This window comes from Amphiura filiformis, chromosome 17 (genome assembly GCF_039555335.1).
Source record: "Amphiura filiformis chromosome 17, Afil_fr2py, whole genome shotgun sequence".
In the NCBI taxonomy this organism is placed as follows: domain Eukaryota; kingdom Metazoa; phylum Echinodermata; class Ophiuroidea; order Amphilepidida; family Amphiuridae; genus Amphiura; species Amphiura filiformis.
The window spans coordinates 30,987,966-31,015,444 of NC_092644.1; the positions used below are offsets into that span (position 1 = coordinate 30,987,966).

Genomic DNA, 27,479 nt, shown 5'->3' on the forward strand with positions numbered 1-27,479 from the left:
AGCTTGGAATTCCCTTCCCAACAACATCCGCAATATCACTTCTCTTGCTCAATTCAAATGTAGTCTTAAAACTCATTTTTTCCAACATGCTTTCCCTGAATCTCAAGGTTTTTTGTGTTTCACTATGTGTCCTTTGCTCTTTTATTTTTCGCGCCCTGAGTTTTTTTATGATTTTTGCGCGGTATAAATACGCTTCCTTATTATTATTATTTACTGCGTTGAAACGCACTTGTCTCTGATTTACTGCCGAGGTGAGCTGCTGTTGCCGAGTAGAAATTTATTAATGAACTTTGCGCTGTATGCGTTGTAAGCTCTGACTTTGAAACATCACGGTAGTGCGCTCGTCAAAGGTTTACTGCACAATATTATAGTTTTTTTCTTCATACCACTTGAACCAAACATATTTCAGGGCTACAATTTTGCTGCAGTTATGAAAAAAATATTACCTGATACTAAAACCTGCATTTTGATGGGGTACAGTGGGGAGATGAGGTTGTCAGTCGCATCACACACTTTCAATAAATGTCCTGTTCATCTGTTGTAGTACTGTGTACCAACCAATCAATGAAATGGAGACCTTTTGTCCAATAAGGCCACTGACCAGTGGGTATCACAAGTGAACAAAAGTTCATGTAAAAAGGGTCATTTCAAGATCAAAGCACTGTAGTATGTAACTGTAATAGAGTATCTAACACAAGCAAATTTGAGAAAAAGGGTATTCTTGCTCAATAAATCAAATGTATTAAGGATGAGACAAAATTGTATGAAATCATGGAAACTTTCTGAACTTTTAAGTTTTAAGTGTGTTTTTTTTTTCAGTTGTATAATCAAGGATTTGTGTCCAGAAAATAGATACTTTACTTGCTTAGAGAATAAAATAAAGCCAATACTTGTTTAGGGTACCGGGTATAGAAATGACACTTGCCATACTTGTTTAGAGGTGCATTTTCAAATCAATACTTACGCATGTTCAGTGGTTTTTGAATAAGTCATGTTCACAGATGATACCCCTTGTCAATGTCAAGCAGCCCCTTTTGTACTTTGGATCAGGGAAGTGAGAGCAAACTCGTTTCCCTGCTTAGATAGTATTATGTGACACGATCTGGTCCATGGAGGTTAAATTGAGATCAAGACAAAAATATGGAGTAAAAAACACAAAAATACATAAGCAAATAGACATAACTTTAGAACCAAGTATGCTAGACCTTTGGTATTTTCAGTTTATGATAGCCTATTGTTTGTATAAGGTAATAATTATAGTAACTCAGTTGTCAAAAATACATCCTTTGGCCTCCATGGACCAGATCGTGTCACATATAAACTATTTGACTTGTAAATATCCAAATGTGAGACCCAGGTGTGAGTCCTACATGCAAGTTGCATTGCAACCACATTTAACATGTGCTTAATATTGTAATGGTTTGATAATCAAAACACCCTTGCATAGAAAGAAATAAGTGACTTTTTTCACTCGAACAAAATCTCTTCTAACTAAATAGCCATAGGAACCATTCAATAAATCCAACCAACGTTGACCACAATCCTTTCCGTGCCTTGATGACTTTTTGGATATCTGAGTCTCCATTCAGATAGATATCTATAATGTTGAGCTTGAGGTCATGTGACCAATGTTGTGGTTTCCCTTCATCCAGCTGTAACAGACATATCTCTGTAATCTGCAGAACACAACAGAAAAGAGTGTAACATCAATGTTTTGTTTGGTATTTTCTGGTTTTGTCAGCCGGGGGGGGGGGGGTGTACTCAAGTTTGGTTTTGGTAGGGACGTGCCGCTGAGATTTTGGAAGTAGACCCATAAATATACCAATTTTTCAAGAAATTTGGACCCATTGATATACCAAAAGTCAAAATTTTCGGCCGAATTTACCCAAAATTTTGAAAATTTTGGCTTGATTAAGGAGAAATTGGGCTGTTTTCGAAAAAATTGAGAAAATTTTGAAAAAGGACCCATTCATATACCAAAATAGGCTTTGAAAAAGGGGTCATTGATATACCAGAAGGCTGAAAATGCTACCCATGTTTATGCACGCCCCCGTATGGTCATTTGTACTGAGTACCCCCCAGGTTTGTCAGTAACAGACTATTCCAGTTGAAATCCATACATCGCTATGAATGACATGACCTGAAAGCCATAATGTACAATCATTTTAAATTAATTTGGTTAGTTTTTTCAAACATGATATTTATAATGTTTTCACATGTTTCAACTTACACTTAAATGAAAATCAACCAAATGTGTTGTGTTTGTATAACAACAGAGCAAATTTGAATAAATGTCTTAATAAGACCTTAACCACAGTTAAGCAGCCAAGACAGTGAGTGGGTCCTCTTCCATTTTACCTCATTATTTCAGCTTAAAAATGACTGGAAAACCTTCCTGACAGTTGTTAATTTGTATATTATGGCTTTTTAAAGCAGGATTAAAATCATCCACAAAGGGAGTGTGAATTTCAAATGGGGTTACCTGAACAGAGGAGTTACCTAAATGGGTGACTCCATTTGAAATATAAACCCCTGTGTGAGAAATTTAGGTGATGTATAGATTTCAACTGGAATAGCCCAATTATAGCTGTTTACTTGAAATCAAGTACAAATGAATAACTTCAAAATAAGGACCCCATTATCAGGTCTTGCCGTTTAGACTTTAAAGGCGAGTGGTTAATCACTCGCTAGCATGATTCTAGGCGAGTGGTCGAATTTTCACAAATATCACTTATTTAGGAAATAATCAAGTAGAGTTTCTGTCTTGACACGGTATTTATGTACATTTACGTTGAAATGCGAGCGAAGCGCTAAAATTTTTCACTTTCTACGCTTGGAGGGGGTACAGAATCGGTTAAATACTGAAATGGCTGATTCAATGGCTGATTTTGGGAGATTCGCAGCGAGTGATATTTAGTGTCTATGACGAGTGGAAAATCGCTCACTAAAAATCGAGTTTGGGCAAGCGGTAGCGAGCGCTCTCGCTCACCCGATTCAAACGGCAAGGCCTGCATTATCACGAGGGCACTGACCTGATGTGGCATGTACGGTAGTTAAAAGTGTGCCGAGGCTTGTGGATCAACGTCTAGGCGTTGTGCCTGTGCGTAGCGCACTTTAATCACTGCGCTTTTTTTTTCAACCCCCCGTTTTGTTCTGACAGTACACAAGACAAAATGTCCATTTCCAAGCCAAAAACTTTGACATAACCTTAAGGGGGTACTACACCCCTTGATAAATTTATGTCTATTTTTGCATTTTCTCAAAAACTAATAACACAGTGGTAACAAAAGTTATGTATATTATAGGGGCAAGGAATCCAATTACTATTAGGAATTTCAGTGACCCAAGACAAGCGGTTTGTTAGTTATGATACGAAAAGAGGTACCGCTAGAATGTACCTTATTTCCTATCATATATACTGAACCACTTGTCTTGAGTCACTGAAATTTCAGTATAGTAATAAGATTCCTTGCCCCAATAATATACATAACTTTCGTTACCAGTATATTATTATTTTTTGAGAAAAATGCAAAAATAGTCACAAATTTACCACAGGGGTGTAGTACCCCCTTAAATGTGTCCAGAATTCAGATTCCAAGACCAATTTAACAACATAAATCAGTTCTCAAGACCAAATTAAAAACACCTCAAACCACCAATTTGGCTTTTGTCGCACACCCATAAAAGTCCCATATCAAACTGAAAGTTGAGTGCCCCTGTACTCCCCACACATTGAAAGCCTCAATCTGTGTGATCAAGTACTTACATGTTTTGTAACACTGAACACTGTTGTATAATGTTCAACTGACAACATAGCAATTTGTTTGGCTTTCTGTAAAGGTGCTTCTACCTGCAAAGACACAGTAACATCAACAAGGTTTATAAACATTGTATCACCGTGTAGTACCTTCAATCCAGAATTTTATCTCCACAATACCTACAATCCATGGTGGGGGCTCTCTCTCTGGTTGAATGAGTACAGGGATGTGTCAGTTTTGGGGTACCGGTTCAGCGATTTGGGTATATCGATATGGGTGGATTTTTAGTGATGACCGATGCATTCAATCAGGTGCGTTTGTGATATTTGGGTGCTTTTGTGAGATGTGATGGGTTGCAAAAACAGCAAAAAGTAGGTATTCGGAAGTGTGGGTGGCACATCCATGTAAAAGAGAATTTTGAAGACCCTCCCACCCAGGCTACAATCCAGGACAAAATGTGGTTTTGAAGCTTGAAATAGCCTCACAGTCACAGTGACACTTGGCTACACAAATGTAGCAATGGTTAAATAAGGATGATAAATTCTGTTATAACCCAGGAAGGGGTTCTCACTGGTTGAAGGTGCACAGGGAAGTGCACAGTTTTGGGTTACCTTTTCAGCAATTTCAGTATATCGATGGTACACCCTTTTACAATATTAGTATCGTGCATTAATGAGGTTGCCAATCTAACAATCCTTCAAAAGTGTTTTACCTCTTGTCTGTAAGCTTCCATGTTATCTCTCCTCCGTCTTTGTCCGCTAACAGCATGAAGAGAACGCTGCAAGGCTCTTGATCCTTCATGATATGATTCCATTGATGAGAATGTGTCCAGTATATCACTGTACTCTCTCAAAGCTCCATGAAATTCAAAGCTTAGTCTGCAGAGAAATCAAATAAGATTGGAGTTTATGAGAACTACCTGCCTATTGGTCAAAAAGGAGTTTTCATTATCAATTGGACCAATCAGCAACATTGTTAGAATAATTTCACCATGCAAAACAATTGGGGTGAATTATTTGCAAAACTCCATTCTGATTGGTGATTAAAGTGGATATATCACGTAATTGACCAATTAGAGGCAATGTTAGATCAGCAGGTAGTGCTGAGGGGGTTAAGGCAGGTTGGAGTGGAACATGACCTATACTCTGATCAGCTTGTAATATGCAGGACTCATAACATCATACAAAGAATGGTGTACACACAATCAGGCCAGGCCCCATGCAAACTGTGCTTTGCGTATTGTGTGACTTACTTGCACTTTCGTGAATTTACATGAGCATCAATTGGGACTTTATTGACTCGAAATAAGGTTGAATTTAGTGTGAAACATGCCTAACAGAAATAGCAAATAGAACCAGGGGAGGCATTGCCCTCCCTCCACACCCCATAGTCCATACACCAGTGACTCTACACTTATCATGTCATACCTTTGGTCTAGATCTGTGTCATTCATTGGTAGTATCAGGACTGTGCTATCAGTCCTTTCCTTCATTTTGTTAACTAGTCTGCTGATCTGCAATCATAAGAAATAATTCATTTAGTATTACATTAATATAAATCCACAGGGCATTTTATTTTTGTGGGACATTGATCATTTATAGCTGTCTATAGAAGATACTATTTGAGGCTAGCTTAAGGAATTCGATAGCAATGTTTGTGGACCTGCAGCACATGAGACATCAAAATTGTATTCTGAATACCAGGAATATCTTTCCAATATCAAATAATATTTTTTTACGGCAAATCATTAAAAATTGATATTTTTACAGTCCACAAATTAAACGCTACAAATCTAATGATATGTAATGAGAATGTAGCTGCGATGAAAAGCTGACCATCATTTGAAAATTTGGATCTTTCGCATTAAGATATACATTTTGTCCCCAAAGGACCCAAAATTCTAATAATTTTCCATAAAATTTGTATTATATCTCGAATTTCAAAAAGTCAAAATTAGTTGTTAATTAGCATCAGCTATGCTATAGAAATAGTATGCAGAAATCATGACAAAAGTTTGGTTCCAAATGTCACCACATGTTTTTAACATAAATGAAAAACATAAAACAAATATCATGAATGATCGATCAATATCCATAAAAGACAAATGTGTCTCATTAATTGGCATAAGCTACGCGATAGAAATCCAATATGCAGAAATCATAACATATGTTTTGTTAATGTTTTGCTATAAAACATTATGTTAATTTTTAATAATTTGCCATAAAAGCTCATAAAATTTGTAGTATATCGCAAATTTCAAAAAAATATTATTTGATATCGGAAAGATATTTGTGGTGCAAGTCCTGCCCTGCAGATCCATGACAAAAGATTTGCTTGGTATACTAAGGGGTGATGGCTTGGCACGTTGGTTTCAACACCTTACCAACAGTTCCTGGTCTGCAAGAAGGGAGTAGCCACTACTGTAATGTGATTCCCTGATGTCAACAGTTGCTGCACTGGAGAGAGAGGGTTCCCGGGAACAAAGCGCTAAACCCACCACCACCCATCCCAAGTCGGGGGCAGTGCAGCAGAATGTTAGATTGATGGAACAGGATTTATAATATGTCTACCTGGGCTTGATACAGCAAACAACAACTTGCTTCATCTGTACACGTCCTTAAAAAACGCTGACAGAATTTCACTTAATGTACTTTGAATGTTATTCACCTTTAGGGCTGTTGTCAAGTAGAATTGTCCGACATCAGCAAAGCAATACATCAATACAATAAAGTCCAAATATTTAGTTCAACTTCAGGGACCATGTTATGCATCATTTAGTTACATCAAAATATTACCATCAACTACACATAGTCAAATTGGTAACTCGGTGATATTGATTTATCCCAGCAAGAGCAAAACAACTTCAAACTGCAAGTGCACTAACTACATAGATTCAGTAACACTTAAGAGTAGCTATTAGCTCCCATAGATAGCGAGTTCACTCTTTCCTAAGGGTCGGTTCATAGTGCATATTCGAAGGCGAATATTCGCTTCGAATACTTTTTATGACGTCAAAATATATACGACAACGAATAAAATATGAGTTGAACCGGATTAAATATCGCTAACTGATAGCGAGATACTATTGATTTATATGAAAGGCTCGAGGTCACCTGAATATCGTTCGATGACGATGATTTCAAAAATCCCCAATGAAAATTAAAGGATCTGGAATGAGCGTTTTGAGCGTTTCGACAGTATTTTTGTGGGACATGAGAGCACATCAGACATATCGAATTACATTATGAATCTGAAGAATGTCTTTCTGATATCAAATAATTTTCATTTTTGAAATTCACGATATAATACAAATTTTATGACAAATTATTAGAATGTGATATTTTTCACATATTGATATATAACAGTCCTCGAAGTAAATATTATAAATCTAATGATATTTTCTTAAAGTGTATGTAGCTGGGAGGAAAAGTCGACGATCAATTGAAAATTTTGCCCTTTCATATTGAAGATATGGATTTTTCCCCAAAAGACCTAATTTTTTTGGTGTTTTGGGGAAAAATCCATATCTTCAATCTGAAAAGGTCAAAATTGTCAATTGATTTTCGGCTTTTCATCCCACCTACATACACTATAAGTATAAATCATCAGATTTATTAAGTTACTGTTAATTATCAAAAATATCAATTTTTAATCATTTGCCATAAAATGTGTATTTCATTGCGAATTTCAAAAAATCAAAATTATTTGATATCAGAAGGACATTCTTCGTATTCTGAATCCTATTCGATATGTCTGATGTGCTCCAATGTCCCACAATAAATAGACCTACTGTCCAAACGTTCATACCCCATCCCTTAACCTGCCCAGTTGTCAAATATGCCTGGATAGTTCCAACATGGCTGATAACGAACTGAAAGAAAATGCTTTGGGCGCACACCACTAAATAATCTTCCCATTGAAATACGTGTAAAAACACGGTTTTCTTTGCTCATTTTGAGGCCTTTTGGGCTCGTTTAAATTTTTTTATGATGACCAGTCGATTGTAAATCGATGAAAGTTTAACATATGTTTCAATGTATAGGGTCCTTCCACCTCGTTTTCCGCCACTGAGGCCTTGAACAGCGCCCTCACTGTTTTTGACATGCTCTCAGTCTCAAGACTGCAAACCCGATTCTGCCATTTTTTAATTCGCGGACCTATTTTCTCAATAATTATAAAAATGCTACTTTTTTGGTGACTCAAATTTATGTATAGGCTTTCCACTTTTATTTAAGCTATCATTCGCCACTCTTTTTGATTAATAAGTCTAAAGACCAGCCCAAAATACCTCAAATAGTTTCTGTATTTTACCGGAACTCATTAGGGTTACACAAATGGCCCATTGATTTAGTGGTGTGCCCCCTTATTAGTGCGGTACAAGAGTACCCATTTTTATATGATTAGTAATGTTTTATCCAAATAATATGATATTTAGGCTTACAAACATAACCTAAATGTACATGTGAATGTTTCCATATAGCTCTATTTAAATCGACTGATGCAGAAAAAAAGTCTAACTCCAAATTCAGATTTATGCCTCCACCCCTGTTTTACATAAATAATGTTTGGCCCCAGTTCTAGGTCCCCATATGCATCTGCCCCTGGCAGAGGACGTGTGAGGTCCGGGGTGGTAAATCATTGGTTATTGATATAAAAATGCGTTTGCCATGGAAGTTCACCCATTTTTGTTATTTTGGGCCGAATAAAGATGTAATGCGTTGTTATCAGTCAAATTCATAATTATAATTAATAATTAAGAGGGCAAAATAAGTAATAGGCCTATGTAGGAATGGATATATAGCGCTTTGCAATGAATCTCTTCATAAACTATGCAGAACAACCAAAACCACGAGGGTTGGTAGTGGTAGTGGCATCATTGCGTGTTCTTTTAAAATAAATTCTTGTTTATTTCTATAATTTGTGAATCAGGCATTAAAACACACTTATAGGCCCTAGCAATGTAGGCCTACACAAGTTCGAACGAGACTTTTTATCTTTTGACGCGTATTTCGGTCGAATGCCAAAATTGATTGCTCAATGAATCATGAAATGAGAGCAATACTACTTTGATGATACCGATCTCAAGTGGATATCAGCCAATGAAAAAAGTATTCACCGGAAATATATTTGTGGGAGTTGAATTTTGTTGAACTCGACAGATATATATTTTGGTGGGTCACCGTGGGTGGTCTCATATATAACACTTGTGAGGGCTGTCATATTTGTCGTCGCTTCAATCATATCTTATGATATTTATATATTTATTTATATATTTATTTATTTATTTATTTATTTATTTATTTATTTATTTATTTATTTATTTATTTATTTATTTATTTATTTATTTATTTATATTTATTTATTTATTAATTAATTAATTAATTAATTAATTAATTAATTAATTAATTAATTAATTAATTAATTAATTAATTTATATATATTTATATATTTATTTATTTATTTATTATTATTAAATTTTTTAATTATTTATTTATTTATTGACTTATTTATTGACTTATTTATTTATTTTTTATTTATTTATTTATTTATTTTATTTATGTATTTATCTATTACTCGTTCATTTCTTGATTTGCTTTGCAGTTGAAACCTACAAGAAGGTATGGGTCAACCTCCGCGCCTGTTACAGGCAGGTCGTAAATGCCTTGAAAAGCAAATCTTTTTGACTCCTATTCAGGTCAGGGGCGTAACCAGACCTGACCTTCCGGGGGGGGGGGGAAAGATTGAAAAATTTCCCCAATTTCTGATCAAAAGTTTTAGTATTTATATTCGAGAAAACTCGCTTGCCACGAAGCGTTAAGCGGGTGGAGTCGGTGGGGTCCAGGGGTCCAGGGGCAAAGCCCAGGCGGGGGTCAAGGGGGCTGAGCGCCATGAAGCTCCTGTTTTTTTGCATATTAGAAAATATCAGTGTTTCAGAGTACACATTTCACAATGAAAGTAGTAGGCCTATAGATCTTCTTCTCTCTTTCGTTCCCTTTTCTCTTCTCCCTTGAGTCCCTTCCCTTTTCTCTTCTCTCTTCCCCTTTTCTTCCCTCTTTTTCTTTTCTTCTTTCTTCTTTCTCTTCTCCCTTCCCATTTTTTCTCTTCTTCCCCTTTCTCTTCCCTCTTTTTTCTTCACTCTTTTTCTCTCTTTCCCTCTTCCCAATTTTTGACTCTTCTTCCAGGTTTTTTGTGTGTCCGGGGCAGCTTGCACCCCGGCCCCCACTGGTTACGCCACTGCTCCTATTTAAACCCATTTATCATGTTTATACAGACATTAAATCATGACAATAGTTCAATGGAGTTTACCTATTATGATTTTATTAACTTCGTTAAAGAAATTCTCTAAATTTTGCTTACCTTGGTCAACGGGCAATACTTGTTAACAGTCGGGCAACGCTAAGAACTGTAGAAATATATCTTTCTCCGGTTCATAGTTTTATATTGAAGCCGCATATATTTTGACGCCCAAAACGTATTCGAAGCCGAATATTCGCCTTCGAATATTCACTTTGAACCAGCCTTAACTGCTGCAGGAGCTTAAAAATGGCTGTATGTGGTAATTTGGCAGCCATCTTGGATTTCAATATGAAGGAAGGTATCGATTTTTTTAAATAAAGGCAGAAATGAATTCTTTGACCCCTCAAACCTGTTTATAGACACCACATTTACTACTTTTACTGCTCTGGGAGCTAGGATACGGCCACTTATTTGTTAAAAGAGGCAGCCATTTTGAAAAAGGGGGATAGCACCCAAGAAGCTACCACTGCTGAAATGCTATCACATATTTTCCAACTCTAGGGTCAAATACCTTACCATAAATCACTATAAACATTATTCCCCTCATTTGATATCAACCAACCCCCCCCCCCAAACTGATGGACTATAATACCGTAAAACCCCGTCTACAAGCATATATAGTGTTTTTTATAAAAGCTTAATTAATTCGAAGCAAGCGTTAATATACCAATACAATAGATCGGTCTTAAAATAATACTTGTTTGTATATGCTTGGATCCGTAATTTATTTGCTCAAACTCCATAATGGCGACTGGATTAATGTAGCTTTCATCAGAAGCACACTATATGCTTGTAGACGGGGTTTTACGGTATGAAGAAGTACACTACAGTTTATACTTAAATATCTAAAACTTAAAAACTATGACTCTGCCACCCCACTCACCTAACATTGCCACATACTATCATTTCTCTTACCTCTCTTGTGCATTTGTCTCTGACCAAGTTATCATTTTGTTTCAGAGTAGCTGCTCTTGCATCAATGAGACCAGACTGAAAATAAAGCAAAATACAAATGTGTTTGTGGCAATTACTAGTAAATTATGATGTTATTGAATAATGATACTTCTTCCCCCTCCCCTTCTTCCCCCCCCCCCTCTTCCACTTCCTTTTCATCTTCTTCTTGCCCCCCCCCCCCCCAACCCATTCACATGACATTATTATACTAGCATTTAAATAAGAGAATTCAAAATACTGCCAGGCGAAGACATTAAATGAGTTTCCTTGATTTTGGCTGTTCATCATAAATTCCCTGGGTTTTCCCTGTCTGAAAAATAGATTTTCATTTTCCCTAATTTCCATAAGTGGCTGGGAACCCTAGCATATAAAACCACATGTTTTAAAAACAACACTGGCATTTTGTTTAGCCCACATGTTATACCCTTTCCAACATGTGGTTGGTGGAATTTGAGGATAGCCAAAATCAAGAATTTGAGTGGCCCAAGAGGGGTATTAATTTTATTTGTCATTTTTGACATAAACATGTGTTATATACAACGTGTGACTTCAACTGTACTATTTCATATTTCATACTTTTTGGAACAATCTTTTTCTTCTCTGTCTATAGGCAGGGTTGCCTAACCAGCGATTTGGTAGCCCAATTGGGCGACTTTTGAAGATTTTTCCATGACTTCTGACAATTTCCTGTCCCATAGAAACCAATGGTTAAGAAAAAATTTGGGCGACTTTTCAACATTGGCTCCCGCGACTTCCGGTAGTTTTCTGCCCCATTGAAACCAATGATAAAGAGAAAAATTGGGTGACTTTTCGATTATTTGACCCGCGATTCGGGCTGAAATCTTTTGGCAACCCTGTCTATAGGTAGTCATTTGAAACAGTCAACACCCCGATACAACCACATGTGGTTAAGTGGAAATGTGGATGTGTGGATTTTACACATGCTCAAAATCAAGGTCCAAATGCCTCATACTAATATATATTGTGATTTTGCACATGCAGATCATTCAAATAGCTTAATGTATTCTTTTAAAGACACACCTGATCTGGTAAAATTTCCAATAAAGCCAAAGAAAGTATTTGTATCAAGTTATTTGCACCTGTGCTATGATACCCCTAAACTGCTTTGCATTCCCTTTTTGATAAACAATTATAAATACCATCCCATGCATAAAACACAACACATCCCCAGTTACTGCTCTGCCCAGAGAAAATGTTTTTCATGGATAGCTAGCTGTTGGATCAGAACAGGATTGGAGGCCTTTCCATGGTCAGAGGGATTAGAGGGATAATAAATTAAAATGGTCTGCTAAAGTAGACTATGATACATTGTACCCCTGACTTGGAACAACTAACTTCAACCTTACCTTAACCAAAGCCAGGTGAGCATCATAGATGTGGTTTTCATGTGCAACCTCAGTTTGTTGATGGAACAGGTCAACAGCTTTCTCAAACTCGGCCAATGTAAGACGTTTTATTTCAGCAGGTGATCTTGGTTCTGACGTAGGGTTGTTTACATCCCTCTTGAAGTGATCTATAGATAAAATAGTACCATTTCAATTGGTATCATCCTAAACCTTGTGTATTATTGGTGTTAAAGTTTTGATAAGGATGTATCACAAATCCTAACCCACCCTTCTTCCCAGGCCCTCACAACTGGCGATCATCACACACAAGCGGAGAGTTTGGACATGACTGAAAGACAAATGGCATCCTTTTCTATAGCTTGTTGGCTTATAATTGGCAAAAAATGAGACTCATAACATTGTGTATTGATATAAAATGGTGTGCATGCAGTTGGCGCACTGAGCACTATGTGAGCATTGTGTGATGTGTGACTGGTGCATGCTTCTGTAAATTTACATTCGAAGTGAAAACCAAGAAAGCATTACTGGTGATCAAAGCAGAAAAATATAGGTAACTTAGTTACGAAAGGATCATTATCCAACATTGTTAACATGAGAGAAGCAACAATTATTTTAAAATGTACACACATTTTTAAAATGGTGGTTTAATGCATGCAAACCATGATAACCTGTGGCCCAAGATATGCTTAAAGGACACAGATTAACCTTAATACCCACCTATTGAATTTGTGGCTGCTGTCACCAATACTTCTTCAATTGCCTTTTTATTCTTCAAAATGTAAGAATCTCTGATGTTGTTTAAAGAAATCTGTAAATGAAATAGAAAAGATGATATATCATGAAACACTGGATTCAGCAGTAGATAGCTACTTTATCAACATTGATATCAGCAGTAGATAGCTGCTTCATCAAAACTGATATTAGCAGAAAATAGCTACTTCATTATCACTGATATCAGCAGTAGATAACTACTTCATCAAAACTGATATCAGTAGTAGATAGGTACTTCATAAACACTGATATCAGCAGTAGATAGCTACTCATCAACACTGATATCAGCAGTAGATAGCTACTTCATCAACACTGATATCAGCAGTAGATAGCTACTTCATCAACACTGATATCAGCAGTAGGTAGCTACTTCATCAAAACTGATATCAGCTGTAGATAGCTACTGCATCAACACTGATATCAGTAGTAGATAGCTACTTCATCAACACTGATATCAGCAGTAGATAGCTAATTCATCAACACTGATATCAGCAGTAGACAGTTACTTCATCAACACCAATATCAGCAGTAGATATCTACTTCATCAACACTGATATCAGCAGTAGGTAGCTATTTCATCAATACTGATATCAGCAGCGGATAGCTACTTCATCAATCCTGCTATCATCAGTAGATAGCTACTTCATCAACACTGATATCAGCAGCAGATAGCTACTTCATAAACACTGGTATCAGCAGTAGATAGCTACTTCATCAATGATGTTATCAGCAACTGGTAACTAATTCTCAGCAGGAGACAGCTAGTTCATCAATACTAGTAGTTGCTGGTATTAGCAGTAGGTATGTACTTCATTAAACCAATTATTAACAATTTATAACTTCAATTCCAACTACTGCAAAAACATACATAATCCACATAGCCAATGTAGAGGCACATGCTCGTATTTACCTCACTATTTCACCAGTAAATTTCTTCTTTTTTCTTACCATAAGAGCCATAATTGACTTGTTAAAAGCAGCATTTTCTTGTAGCTGCTCCAAGCTGTCTTCAAACTGCTGGATACAATCCCCTTTGACCCTATTGTATGATGCGGCAAGGTCTGATGTCTTCACTGGGAATGTGGTGTCTTGGAGCTGTTCTATTGCAACAAGCTGTAAGTGTAGATTATCAAATAACAAGAACTTGTGACATTAACCCTCTTCGCGCGGGTGTCGACTGCAGACGACATGTTTCAAATAGATTCTAAAAATTCAAAAATTTCCGAAATGTAAATTTTCATTACCATATTTGGAATCAGCATAAAAAATGCATTGAAATGAGTACAAACAAGCCTAGTATTGGTTCAGTGGTTCTTTAGATAGCTCTTGATATTTTGAGAAAAATCTCAAAATTTGGACATTTTGTGTTGAAGACTATGGCTAGCACGCAGAGCATTAAGTTATGACAGTAACTATTGGTGTAGCATTTAAAAAAGCGCAGTACTTTATAGTGCGCTACGCACAGGTACAACGCCTAGACGTTGATCCCCAAGCCTCAGCACACTTTACAGGTTGTCGCTGACCAATACGGCCCACAGCATTCCATAACCAATAAGCAATAATTCAGGGACTTTGCTGCTTCAAGAGCGCACACCCTAGACATTCCACAAATAACCTTCGCAACTAGGATCAGCTCCTTGAGTTTCGTACGGGTTGCAACGAGACAAATTAGCAGCAAGTTCCTTGTCCAGGGAAATTTCAAGCTGACTCAATTTTCCACGAGAGTGTACTAGGCACCGTTAGAGTTCGAACCCGCAACCTCTCGCACCATAGTTGAACTGATTTATGGTCAAAGTCTGTACTTATTTGTGTTTAAAAGTTAAAAGCCTTACATTACATTGAATTATGTTAACTATGACAAGAATATAATCATACCATTTTTTCTTACCACACACTTGAGTGGCGAATATTCTAAAAGGACAAATCCCATTTCCTTCAACAGTTTCTAAAAAACTATAAAATTCAACAGTTGTCGGGAATTCATTTTGTCAACTTTCTAAAAATGCTGTGTCAAGAGGTAAACAAACAAAATGATGCCTCTGTCGATATTTCTACGTATCGGAGAGCCAAACATATTAATTCATCGGATTTAAGAGTATTATGGACCTAAAGGAAAGTAAATAAAGGAATTAAATAATATATATCAGTAAAAGATAGGTTTTGCCTTTTGCTGAATGTACATTCAAAATAGCCAATATTTTAGGTGGAATAGTTTACATTTTCCATGTTTTTTATTTTCTACACCAATTCTGTGATTTTCCCCTGTTACTGTAAAACTCGCCACACACTCTGTTTCTATGTGGGTATGTAAGTAGCATGTGTAGGCCTACATTTCATAGTAACAAGTGCTTCACTAATCACATTCGTGCTGAACAGATTGCTTTACAATACATGTACATATGGAATACTCACTTCAAACTTGTTAATCTCTTTACACTTTTAAAATCTGTGTTCCAAATACGGTCATAAAAATTTACAATTCTGACATTTTTTAACAAAATTTGGAATTTGTCATCTACAGTTGACAACCATGTCAAGAGGTTTAAGAAATCAGATAGTAATGTGTCTTACATGGAATTCTTATACAATAAACTTGCCTCTATTTTTTGATGCACCTCACTACATCTTAGTCTTATCTTCCTTTCATTTATCTCCCATGATTTCTCAAACCTCTCATTCATCTGTTCTAGTAGCTCTGGTTTGGATACATTCAAGACATCGTCAAATCTGTAATAGAGAGACAATATCCACTGTAAAGTAAACATATCAAGATAGAGCAGCAAAAGTAACAGAGACATTATTAGGATTGAGTGGCAAAAACAATGTGTAGGTGCACTGATGGTTCTTGCCTTGTGAAACAAATTGAGATCAAATAGGTAATGGACTATTACAGCTGATCCATACAGATATCCACATACCACTATGAGTGCACACCAGTAAATGCAAGTCTCCTACACCCTTGGAGGAAAAAATCAGTGTTTCAAACAAGGAAACATGCAATACGACTAAATTAAATACATTAGAAAAGGCTTAAAACCCAACTAGTAGGCCCTGATTCATATTAAATCCTCATTTAGGCCTGGGAAATAGATTGTCTGTGAAAAATGAGCAGAATCTGACTTTTTATGACAATTTGGCTAAACTTTCAAAATGTGTTACATTTCAGAAACACCACATGCCAAGCTATTCGTGGGGTGGCGTCAGCTGTATGGGCTATAAGGTGATCTAGTCGGCATTTTTCTGGAAAAAAATGCTGGACTCCGTATATAATTTCTACAATAGATGACTTTATCTGACCTTCGACTTGCAGAAAGGGTAAGTTTTGAAGAACTGAGTCGCTCTGGAGTCAAGAAAATGACGTTTTCCTGGACCCTGTTTGTACAGAAAGTCAATGGGAGCTATTTACTGGTGTGCACCCCTATGGAAGACATGATTTTAATCTCTCACACAGAGGGGTTTAGATTTCAAATGGAGGTAAATTAGGTAACCCCATTTGAAATTCACACTCTTGTGTGAGAGATTAAGGTCATGTCTTCCATATGGGGTGTATGGATTTCAACTGGAATAGCCCTATATGCAGAGGGTTATTAGGTCAGGAACGAGATGAGTTTGTAATATTGCTTTAAAATTTCTGATCGGGACTAACGTATTAGAAAGAAAAAATTATCAAATGAAAATATAGAAAAAATATTGTAAAACATGATTTCTACAGTTAAAAAAAAACGTGGTGATTTATAGTGTGCTATTCACAGGCACAACGCCTAGACTACGGCCCCATGTCATTCCATGAACTATTTAACAATAGTAGAAAAGAGATGATGAATCAGGATGAGATGCCAAAAAGGTAAAAACAGAGAAACATGTAGGTCCGGTACGTGATGAGTTTGTAATATCGGTCGGCATTTTAAATTTTTATCTCTAAAATGCGTTTGGAATGCAATAATTTTGCAACCTACTGCAGACCTCCACAAACTGAGGAAGGTGCTCATTTGCAGGTATCCACGGTTTAAATGAAAAGTCTTGTCAGGGCTTGAAAAAATGTTAATTTCCCGGGAAGCAAGCTAAATTTCCCATATTTTATAGCATGTTTTTATATACAAAAAAGACACAATTTCCCTGCAAATACCAGAATTTCCCTCCAAACACCAACATTTCCTGGAAATGAGCTTCCCAAATTCCCCACTTTTTCGAGCCATGAGTCTTGTGTGCCCTCGTTTACTGATGTACCCCTCCCACACACCCCCATACACATACACATATTGACATACCCAAATAACACTTGCTCCAATAAATTTGTTGACTTGTTCACAGCTTGCATATGCCATTCCTAAAATGAATGAAATACATATGTGTTACAATTATGTTAATTAATGACAATTCATCAAGTAAAAAAAATTGAAATCTATAAATATCAAGATTTCATGTGAATGATTCCTTATAAATGTGCCATAAAAACATGATTGTGTTCATATTGGTGGTAAATGTTATAAAGTCTGGAGTATAGCCCTGTATGGTGCAGAAAGTTGGACCCTAAAACAAAGCAATATCAAGAAGATAGAGTCGTTTGAGCTGTGGGTATGGCGCAGAATGCTTCAGGTCAGCTGGAAAGATAGGAAAACCAATGCATGGATCCGTCAGAAAGTGGGCATCAGAGAGAAACAAGGTCTGCTCAGTCAGCTGAAGAAAAGAAAGATATCCCTGTATGGTCATTGGAAGCGGCGTCCAGATAGCATTGTTCAGATAACAATAGAAGGAGAAGTAGAAGGAAAAGCCAGGCCAGGTCGAAGGAAAACAGGATGGATTGATAACATCAGAATGTGGACTAATGGTGGAATGGCCGTGGCAAGAGAGAAAGCACACAAGAGAATGCCGACGGTTCTATGAGGACTATGGCAACGCAGCAGCAGCAGCAGTTATAAAGTACATTCAAACAGTGCATTGTTGAGTAATTCAGAAGCTAATTTTACCTTGAATTTTCTTTCATTAATCGGTCCATTTTCATGTTGTTGATGGAGTACGGATATCTCTACATCATAGAATTTGAGACAGTCTTGTTGAGCTGATTTCTCCATACTGGATACAAATGATGCCCAGCGACTTGGTATCTAAGACAAGATGTACAAAACAAGATATCCATTAACTCTGAACCTGTTGAACTGAATATTTATTACCATATAAGACCTAAGGCCAAAAAAAAAGGTTCGTCTCAAAGCTTGCGCGCGCGTTTGTAAAATCCCACGATTTGACAAAAAACAAATGTGGAAATTTTTTTATTTCAAACAATTTTTTTTTTATAGTTTTTTCCAGAAAAAATCGGCGAAAATCAGACTTTTTCTCAAAATACCATGAAAAAATCGGGAATAAAAAAAAAAAAAAAAAAAAATCGCTTTTCGCATTTGTTTTTAAATTTCTTGTGAGCTTTGAGACAAACCTTTTTTTTTTTTTTGCCTAACCAAATTGTATTGCCCTTAGAGCTCCAAAGTCAGGGTCGGTCAGTCGGTCGGTTAATTTTTTTTTTTTGGCCACATACAATATCAAGAAATGCAAGTTCACCACAAAATACCATGGTAAACAATGATTTATAGGGTTTCTTATGCTTGTTGTTTAATATATCAGAGTTGTGCCTTAAAACGTTTTTACAAAATATTTGTGTATTTTAAGACATATCTGTCAATTACTAACTTAAATTTTTTTCATTATTTTATTTATTTTTCTCTCTGATGACAGTACATACTTTTGAAAGTGAGCCCTCATTGGCTGCAGTCACAAGAACCTCAATCAATGACGCCAGTTCAGGACCTGTGATGGGTCGACCGTTTTTCTCCTTAGGAATCAACCCTTTCCTCAGGAGTTCTTTTATTTGATCCCTCTCTTCCTTGTACTCAGTTGTCAGGTCTGCTTCAGTGGCCTGCAAACCCAAAAACAACATTAAAACAGTGATAGCAATTATAATGGTGGCGCTGGAATTTTATTTTGGGCAGTAAAGTTTTTTAAAGGAGGCAAAGTTTTTTTTTTGGGGGGGGGGCAAAATCCAAAAATTTGATATTTTTAACTGTGTCCATTAAAGTGGCAATTTAAATGATTTTTGTCCCAACTACTGGGGCAACTGGGGGGAAAGTCCATGGGGGATTGTCATCCATTCCCCATGTGGTGCTGCCAACAGTCTTTTTTTAATGCAGATGAGTGCATCATGGTGGAGCAAACCTTGATTATCCTTGTCTATCATAAAACCTTGGACATAAAACTTACTTGCGATAAATCTTGCAGCAGTCTCTTTGATGTAGCTGGTATAAACAGAGTCCGACATTCCACTGATTTGAAGATGTCCAGCAGACTGATACTATGGTCTTCATTCTCCCATGCAGATGAATGCATCATATGGTGAAGCCAAGCTTGAGGATTAGAGGCATCATCTAGGGCATCATTGGGACCATCGGATGGCATCAAGGCTTGCACAAAATCTTTGATAATCTGTAACAATGCCAAGGGTGGAAATGTTGAATTTTTTTTTTTTTTTTTTTTTTACATTTCCAGAAGATTTACATCCCTGATTTTGAGCAAGGGGAAAACTTGCAACCCCACTTAGTACACCAACAGACCCTCCCTACGCTTATGGTGATTTAAAATAAGATCTGTGTGTCAGAAATACTTACCCAAAGCAATGGTGGAAAGTTGAGAAGGTTGTGGTTGAAATCCTGGGCCCATTTGGCTCTCGACAGCTGGGATCTGAGTGCAAATAACTACATGAAAATAAAGGTAAGGACAGGATTAATTAAATGGGAACAGCCTGTTTATCTGTTAGGAGGGTACTCAAATTGGTTTGGGTAGGGATATGCTGCCAGTGGCATCTACAGGTTTTCAAAAGTGGAAGGGGGCCAGTCCAGGCCACAGATCTTGATTCTGTTCAAAAAATGTTGGCTCTCTTCGCTCGCTCACAGTAAATCTCATTCCCCAATTTCCCTCCAATTAGACACTTCCTCCGACTGATTGATAAAGTGGGAACATCCCCCCTTTGCACATGCCACTGTATGCTGCTGAAGAAAAATTTTGGCTATAAGGAAGCAAAATTACGCAATTTCTGAAAAATATGAAAAAACGACTTATACATATACCAAAATTGGCTTAGAAAAGGGCCATTGATATACCACATGGCGAAAAATGAGACCTATATTTGCGCTCATGTACATCCCTGTATGACCATCTGTTCTGAGTATTCCTCTGGTACCATTTCCTACACTGCTCTCACCTGTGTCCTTCTTGCTAATAATTCCAGGTAGTCTAAATCAGCTTGGTCAATGATCTTAACAGAGTTATATATCAGGTAGGAGCTAAGTAAAGCTGAGACAGCAAATATCTTGGCATCGTAGCTCTCAGATACATTGGAACCAGCAAAACCTGAAATAAGAATATGGAATTGGATGATTGTTCATTTGCACTACCAATTTATTCCAAATACTTTTAAGTATTAAAATAGCCTCTAAACTACATTTATCTATCAATCTATAATTATTATTAGTATATTAATTTTCACCATGTTCACATGCATAGAACCAAGTGTCACAAATAATCAAAATGACATTGGTTGTTGGATTTGCAGAATTATCAAATACAGAAGCTCATGTGCTTGATTGTAGCTTAGTATTTTAAGCAGTAATATTGTCAAGTTGTTATTTACTTTCTGTCAATTAAATTAATTTACATTACATTGCACCAACACCTTTAGAATTAAGTAATAGTTTTTCAGTAGCGTATAGCCAGGATTTTAGTGTGAGGGGCAAAGCCAAATTTCCGTCCCCCATTTGTCAATTGTTTGTCCCTATTTCAAGCATTTTAGGGACATTTTACTCTTTGCCATCCCCATTTTATCCCTGACAAATTTCTGGGGCAACTTCTCCCCCCCCCTAATTCCCCCCTGGTTATGCCCCTGTAAGTAAAGAAAAAAGTAAAGGAGACGATCCTGTATAAACAGCGATCGGAGTGCCCATCTCTCTTTCATTGGCAATTGGGCCAGACGCCTCCATGTAATGTTGCTATAGGGGGCTCGCTACACCTCTTCTAAAGCGAGTCTGTTACCTTCCCAGCATTTAAGAATGCCGGTACCCATTTAAACACCTGGGTGGAGAGGAGTAATCGAGATAACGTGCCTTACTCAAGGGCACAACACGATGGCGTCGCCGGGGCTCGAACCCGCAACCTTCCGATTATGAGTCAGTGCCCGTTCCGCTAGGCCACCGTGCTCCCTGTAGTTTTTGTTTATACATGCCATGGTGCAAATGCTGTCCACAATAAGGATTGAAAATGGAATGTAAAAATCAGAATGGAATTATGCTCAGTCACTTTAACCAGCCAGATGCATAATGTTTCGCAAGGGCGCTGAATTTCCAAAATGTGGACACTTCCCCAAAAAAAAAAAAAGCTTACAGGCATAAAAGTGGCAGTAACCCCTTATTTTGGGGGTGGATTATATTGAACAGTTTAACATGCAAAAGTAGTTACCGTACTTTGTTACTTTTTCATTTTTATTTGGACCTTCTTGGATATTGTTTTTTAACATACCCCCTGCACTGGTCTGACCAAGTACATGGAAAATACTTCAAGCTACTGATAGTCAATTTAATTTCACTCACCCTCTGTGTCAAGAAACACAACCTGGACCTGCTGGCCATTTGGTAGCTCCATTTGAGATGGCTGCAAAAATGTAATAGTTTCTATTGAATAGTTTTACGATATTTATTTATTTTTAAAGGAGATGGCAGGAGAGCCCATTTTTCCACTTTTAGCCATTTAACTAAAGACCTGTAGAAATTAGTCAAGGAAACATATTATCACATTTATATTTCTATGTCATTCAGTTATTGAGTTAATCAGTTTAGGTCAATATGTGACATGATCAAGGGGAATGAGTCACATGTCGGCCCTGGTCGAAAATGAGTTTTACACATGCTTCTAAAGAGGACATTTAGCGCTTTTAGAAACTGAAAACCCCATGTTGATACAGCTTTTCTTTGTGAAGTTACGTCAATTTATCAATCGCTGAAAATAATATAAAACAAAAGAATTTTAACACTTTCTTTGCCAATATCTCAAAATCAATATTAGCGACATCCGACTCATTTCCCTTGATCGTGTCACATATATCAAAATAAAATGTTTTCCCTCTCCTGCGAAAAATCATGCATATGGGGTGGTAATGCTATCAAATCTCCTTTATATAAACCAATTCAAGTGGCTTCAAGATGGAAACATTTCCCATTCATGTACATGTATATTGGGGAAGCACAATTTCCCTTCCAATCCACAAATTTTCCTGGAATGAGTATACTGGATTCCACATTTTTCTAGACCCTGATCTCTCTATTTGTTTGTTTATTTGTTGAAGAGGTTTGGTAGCATTCGACTCCATCCAACAAATGTCCACATTCTTACATGTGTTGTATTCAGGCCTCAAATTACTAAAATTTTCTTATTTCCAAATTGCCCTCTACTTTCGAAAATTGGATGATAAAGTGCAATAGAATGGTTATAAATATTTTAGATTGAATCACAATTTTGCACCACACTTTATTTTTGTATATTTGTTTTTTCTTTGTTTGTTCATTCATTCAGTCATTCATTCCGTCATTAAGTAAGTAAGTAAAAAGCACCAAACTTTTCAATAGCAACATACCTTTCCCCACATCCATATTCCCATAGTTTCTGGTCTCAGCGTTGGTCCTACTCTGAATCCAAACCCACTGTTTTTACTCATCAGTTGATTGAGTAGGAACGATTTCCCTGAGTGATACTTGCCAACTACAGCTACCACTGCAACAGCGCCCTCAAGATGCAATAATGCCTGTATGCGTGAACATCCAATAAAGAAAATGATAAAAAAATAAAGCTATAATTAAAGACAGAGATAAAAAGATTTTATCGCGTCTGATGTCACTGTCAATTATGATCCTTGATTGGTTTACACAGGTTAATAGCGCGTAAAAGGAAGACCGATCTATCTGGTGCTGATCGAAGAAAAGAAATAGCAGCATATAGCGGAAAATTATCTACTTTTACAACGTAAAATGCAGCTTTTCTAGGCATTGTTGACATGGTGCCTTCGCGAAAGAAAGTTTCCTACTTATCTACAAAGACCTAACTTTTGAGATGGTTTGCATGTTTGAAAGTGCAAAATTAACAATAAGGCGCCCGGTTATACCGCCGCGTTCAGCAAGTCATCATCACGACACTTGTAAACAAATCGTGCTCGAATTTGATTGACAGATGATGTCAGACGCGATAAATTCTTTTTATCTCTGTCTTTAATTATAGCCCACTTCAACAATATTTGTTCCACTGCCACTGAGAAACAATTTTGCTTCAACACTGACACACATCAGTACTTAGTAGATTGTAGTTATCCTCTACTGCTCCCCATTTTTACTTGGGTGGAGTGAGGTAATCAATGTGAGGAGCCTTGCCCAAGTGTACAATATGTTGGTGCATCAGGGATTTGAACCCATAATCACAAGCTGTCTCATGATTATGAGCTGAAGCCTTTACCTGTTTAGCCACTGTGCTCTCCAAACAAAATGAACATTGGTCAAGCAATCAAATTATTATATACATGAATTATATGAACGATATAACAACTACCATTAGTAATAGTATACACAACAAATTCATATAAATCAAGTCAAAATTTTTGCATGAAAATTACAGCAGTGAATGAGAATGTTTCATGTTTGCAAATTTTCTAGATCTTGGCTAAAAGACAAATGTTGTTTCATAAAGACCGCACACATTTCGCTTTTGGGGGCAATTTCTGGCATTTCTGGGTTGTTTTTTTCATGCAGAAAATGCTGACATTAATAAAATATTTGTCTCAGTTCTGTTTACAAGCATTATGAAATCACTAAATAGCCAATCTACCTAAAATTTCCCATTGTTTTCCTACTTAGTCTACTCTACATGCCTGTAGCCAGGATATTTTGTGAGTGTGTAGATTTTCCAAATGCAGACCATCTTCATTTTGGCACTCTACAATCCGAGCCTATTTCAAATTTCATATAAAGTTCATGATTTGGGGTACATTTATCTAAAATTTTGACATTTTTTACCCAATTTTGTAATTTTTTACAGACAACACTAGCCCTTTTGCAGATTTATTACCACACCTCCTTGCTACAGGGCTGATTTTAGGCATCACAATATGTTACTTACCTCCTGATTCTAAAAAATAAAACAACATACATATAAAATCTGCATTTCATAAAAGGTTTTCAGCTCAGGCCATCTACAGATTCTTGTGCCTTACCTTAACATTTTCTTCTACCATAACAAGTTTCTTATGTGTGAAATCTGGCTTGATAAGCTGCATTGGTCTATCATCAGGTTTAACAAAATCCTCAACTTGGATGATATCTGAATCAGTCAAATCCTCCAGATTGGTCTCTGTGACTAGAAAATGTAAAACAGACAAACAATGCAAACAATTTATGCACAGAACAATAAGAAAACAAAAATTGGAGAGTATGCGGTACGGTACTGCATTAAATGACATATGCAATTATTTATATCATGAATGAGGTTTTTTGGTTTTTTTAATTGCCTTTCCACCTTGCAATGGAGAAAATGTATTTTTATGAGTTTTAGACTTGAGTATAAGAATTTGAGAGAGTTGGGTTAAAGCCGTAATTTACAATAATGGTTCTGGTTATTTTTTTTTTTATTTATTTTTTTTTTGGCATATTTGTCCAAAATGAATCAGCCAAATTTGTTGTGTTTGTCAGATCAACAGACCAATTTTGATATAAAATTGGATCGGTTGAGCCCATATTTATTGGTCGAGCTATGAGTTTTAAAATATTGGACGAGACGTAGTCGAGTCCAATATTTTACAACTCATAGCGAGACCAATAAATATTGGGCGTAAAGCATCCAATTTTATCATTATTATGTTTTGGATCCAATATTATCACACCTTGGATCCATCAAAACATAATAATGACATAAACTGTTCAATTCGGAAAAGGTATATCAATCTACTGTGTTTGCACAGAAGGTCATTAGTTCAAATCATCCTCCAGACATGCTCTAGAAGCAGGGTTGTAGCTAGGATACTTTTAGAGGTGGGCTGCATTTAATGAAAATCTTGCATATTTGGCAATTTTTGCCAAAATGGACCAAATTTTTGACTAATGCAATAAAACTGTACAATTTTGGCCTCGTGAGTGGTGGGCTCCAGTGCTAAAATTGCAGCTGAGTGGTGGGCTCCAAAACTGAGTGGTGGGCTCCAAAACTGAGTGGTGGGCTCTGCCACCCACCACCGCCCACTGTAGCTACAACCCTGTCTAGAAGACATGCAAATGTACGGAATACACCAGGGGTTCAATTGTATGAATCAAAATAATTGATTCTTGCAATCAAATGAGAATTATCTGATCATCGCAACTTACAACGTAGTACGTTCTGTACAGAATGGATATGACTTGGGGAGAATCACCAGGGATATGAGACAAATCACTAAGTTTAGGAAAATCGTTGCGAGAATTGATTCTCTGAAGTTGAGGCCCTCTGCAGCCTGGAGGCACCACATGACCAATCCTCTGTTAAACTTGTATTGATTAAAGTAATTCTTTTGTTGACTCCATGCCTTTGCATGTATTCTGGAGCATGTCTGCTGGAGGATGATTTAAACTGCCATTCCAGGCAAACACTCTATAATTCCGGCTAGCCTACAACACTTGTGACTCAAACCTTTGCCAAAATATTAAATAGGCCTACCTCTCCAGTGGTGTACTGTGGCCGCTCCTACCCCGGGGGCTGAAGAAAATTCAATTTTGCCGCCCCTTCCTAAACAGCCCGAAAAGGTTGACCCAATTTTTTTTTTGGTGGTGAAAAAGTCAAGAGCAAATTTTATACCATATTTTCACAATTTTTTTATACTCTTTCAAATTTTTTCAGCCCTTTTTTCTTTACTAATTCTTTTTGCCGCCCCTTCTTCTTCCGCCGCCCTTCATTTTGTCTGCCCCCTGCTTTTACCCGGGGGCGCAACCCCCCCCCCCCCCCGAAATATGTGCATGCTCTCGACAGTCTCAGTCAGACACATGGACAGTCAGTACCTGATGTAGAAAAATAACCAAGTGATCAATTAAAAAATCACTAAGCTTTATCAAAGTTCCTTGTTGCCATGCTCTGTTGTTAATAGTAATACTCGAGTCCAATTATTTTAAGTCAATGTCAAAAACAAACAAAAATTTTCATAAGCTTACCGGTGCCATCTGTCTGATCCAACATACTTTGAGTGCTTTGTTCTTCCACAATATCATTTTTTGAAGCCAGGGAAATTGCCACAAGAAAGAAGAATTCAAGTGCTACTCTCAATACACTGCCCATTTCCAATAATTACAACGTAAACTGTTTCTTTAGGTTCAATTTGAAGTCAACTTCAGTTTGATCATGATGTGCAAATTTCACTTTGTTGAAATTTGCCGGGATCGCTCGATCTAAATGAGTAAGCACAGCCCGTGGTCCAGAATGTAGTGTGACGGATTAGTGACAATACAATGATATTTGTGACAAATCTTCCATTTTTGCTACAAGTAAACTATTTGTAGATCAATTCATCATCAAGAGCCAATCTGTTCAAAATATTCATACATCTTTATTGTGCATTCCATTTTAGCCTAAATTTATTGCAAATATAAAAATAATGGAAAAGAAAAGTTCAGCAAACTGACACAGGTCCTATAATATCCCAAACACGCATGGGTGATCTCCCCCAGAAATTTCTATTATTTGACTAACTTTTCAAGTGTTGGCTTAGTGTATTGAGATCTTTTTTTTTTTTTAATGGTGTAAAACATTTTGTATCAATAAATAATGCATATTTTTGTTAACAAGATATTATTTTGTCAACATTTGAATAGTATCCTTTTTTTAAAAAATGGAAGCAACTTTTGTAAACCTTTTGAACCTGAGTAAAATATTTTAGTTATGATTATCTAGGGTAAGGATCCATTCTTTTTAAGTGCAATTTTAAGTGCATTTGTTTGGGTTTTTTTTATAAAAAGTCCGGAAAAAATTACATTTTCAACAATTTTTTATTGTCAAACACTTTATTTACAAGCAATATGAAATCATTAGTAGCCAATCAAAATCAATCTGTAATTGTCTTAAAACTCTCAATTTTCCTATCTAACCTACTCTGCACCAATTTGACAATAAATGAAATAAATTTTTCGCATTTCGCATTTAGGTTTTCAGGACATGTAGGCCTACAGGAAACAAACAAGTTTTTTTTTGTAAAATCTGAAATCATTAGTAGCCAATGAAAATCAATCTGCAATTGTCTTAA

General features: G+C 36.7%; 1 protein-coding gene across 1 annotated transcript; it reads right to left on the minus strand.

The window, feature by feature from the left end:
- LOC140137607 (guanylate-binding protein 3-like) lies at positions 1 to 26,757 on the minus strand. The gene is made up of 19 exons (XM_072159342.1): positions 26,395 to 26,757; positions 24,438 to 24,580; positions 22,815 to 22,982; positions 21,775 to 21,835; positions 20,394 to 20,542; positions 19,801 to 19,887; positions 19,397 to 19,618; positions 18,882 to 19,055; positions 18,115 to 18,252; positions 17,416 to 17,474; positions 15,745 to 15,874; positions 14,096 to 14,260; positions 13,094 to 13,184; positions 12,377 to 12,543; positions 10,971 to 11,045; positions 5,186 to 5,271; positions 4,471 to 4,636; positions 3,767 to 3,850; positions 1 to 1,676 (listed from the first exon to the last, which is right to left on the minus strand). The coding sequence occupies exons 1-19, from the start codon at positions 26,516 to 26,518 to the stop codon at positions 1,488 to 1,490; spliced, it is 2,478 nt and encodes an 825-aa protein (XP_072015443.1). The 5' UTR covers positions 26,519 to 26,757; the 3' UTR covers positions 1 to 1,487.
- Between the last annotated feature and the right edge of the window lie 722 nt (positions 26,758 to 27,479).

Excerpts from the sequence above, each read along its gene's own strand:
- LOC140137607 (XM_072159342.1), bottom strand. The coding sequence starts at position 26,518 with ATGGGCAGTGTATTGAGAGTAGCACTTGAATTCTTCTTTCTTGTGGCA. Across the intron at positions 14,261-15,744 it reads AGGTGCATCAAAAAATAGAG|CTTGTTGCAATAGAACAGCT; the intron begins GCAAGTTTATTG and ends CTACACTTACAG. Across the intron at positions 1,677-3,766 it reads TGTTCAGTGTTACAAAACAT|ATTACAGAGATATGTCTGTT; the intron begins GTAAGTACTTGA and ends TGTGTTCTGCAG.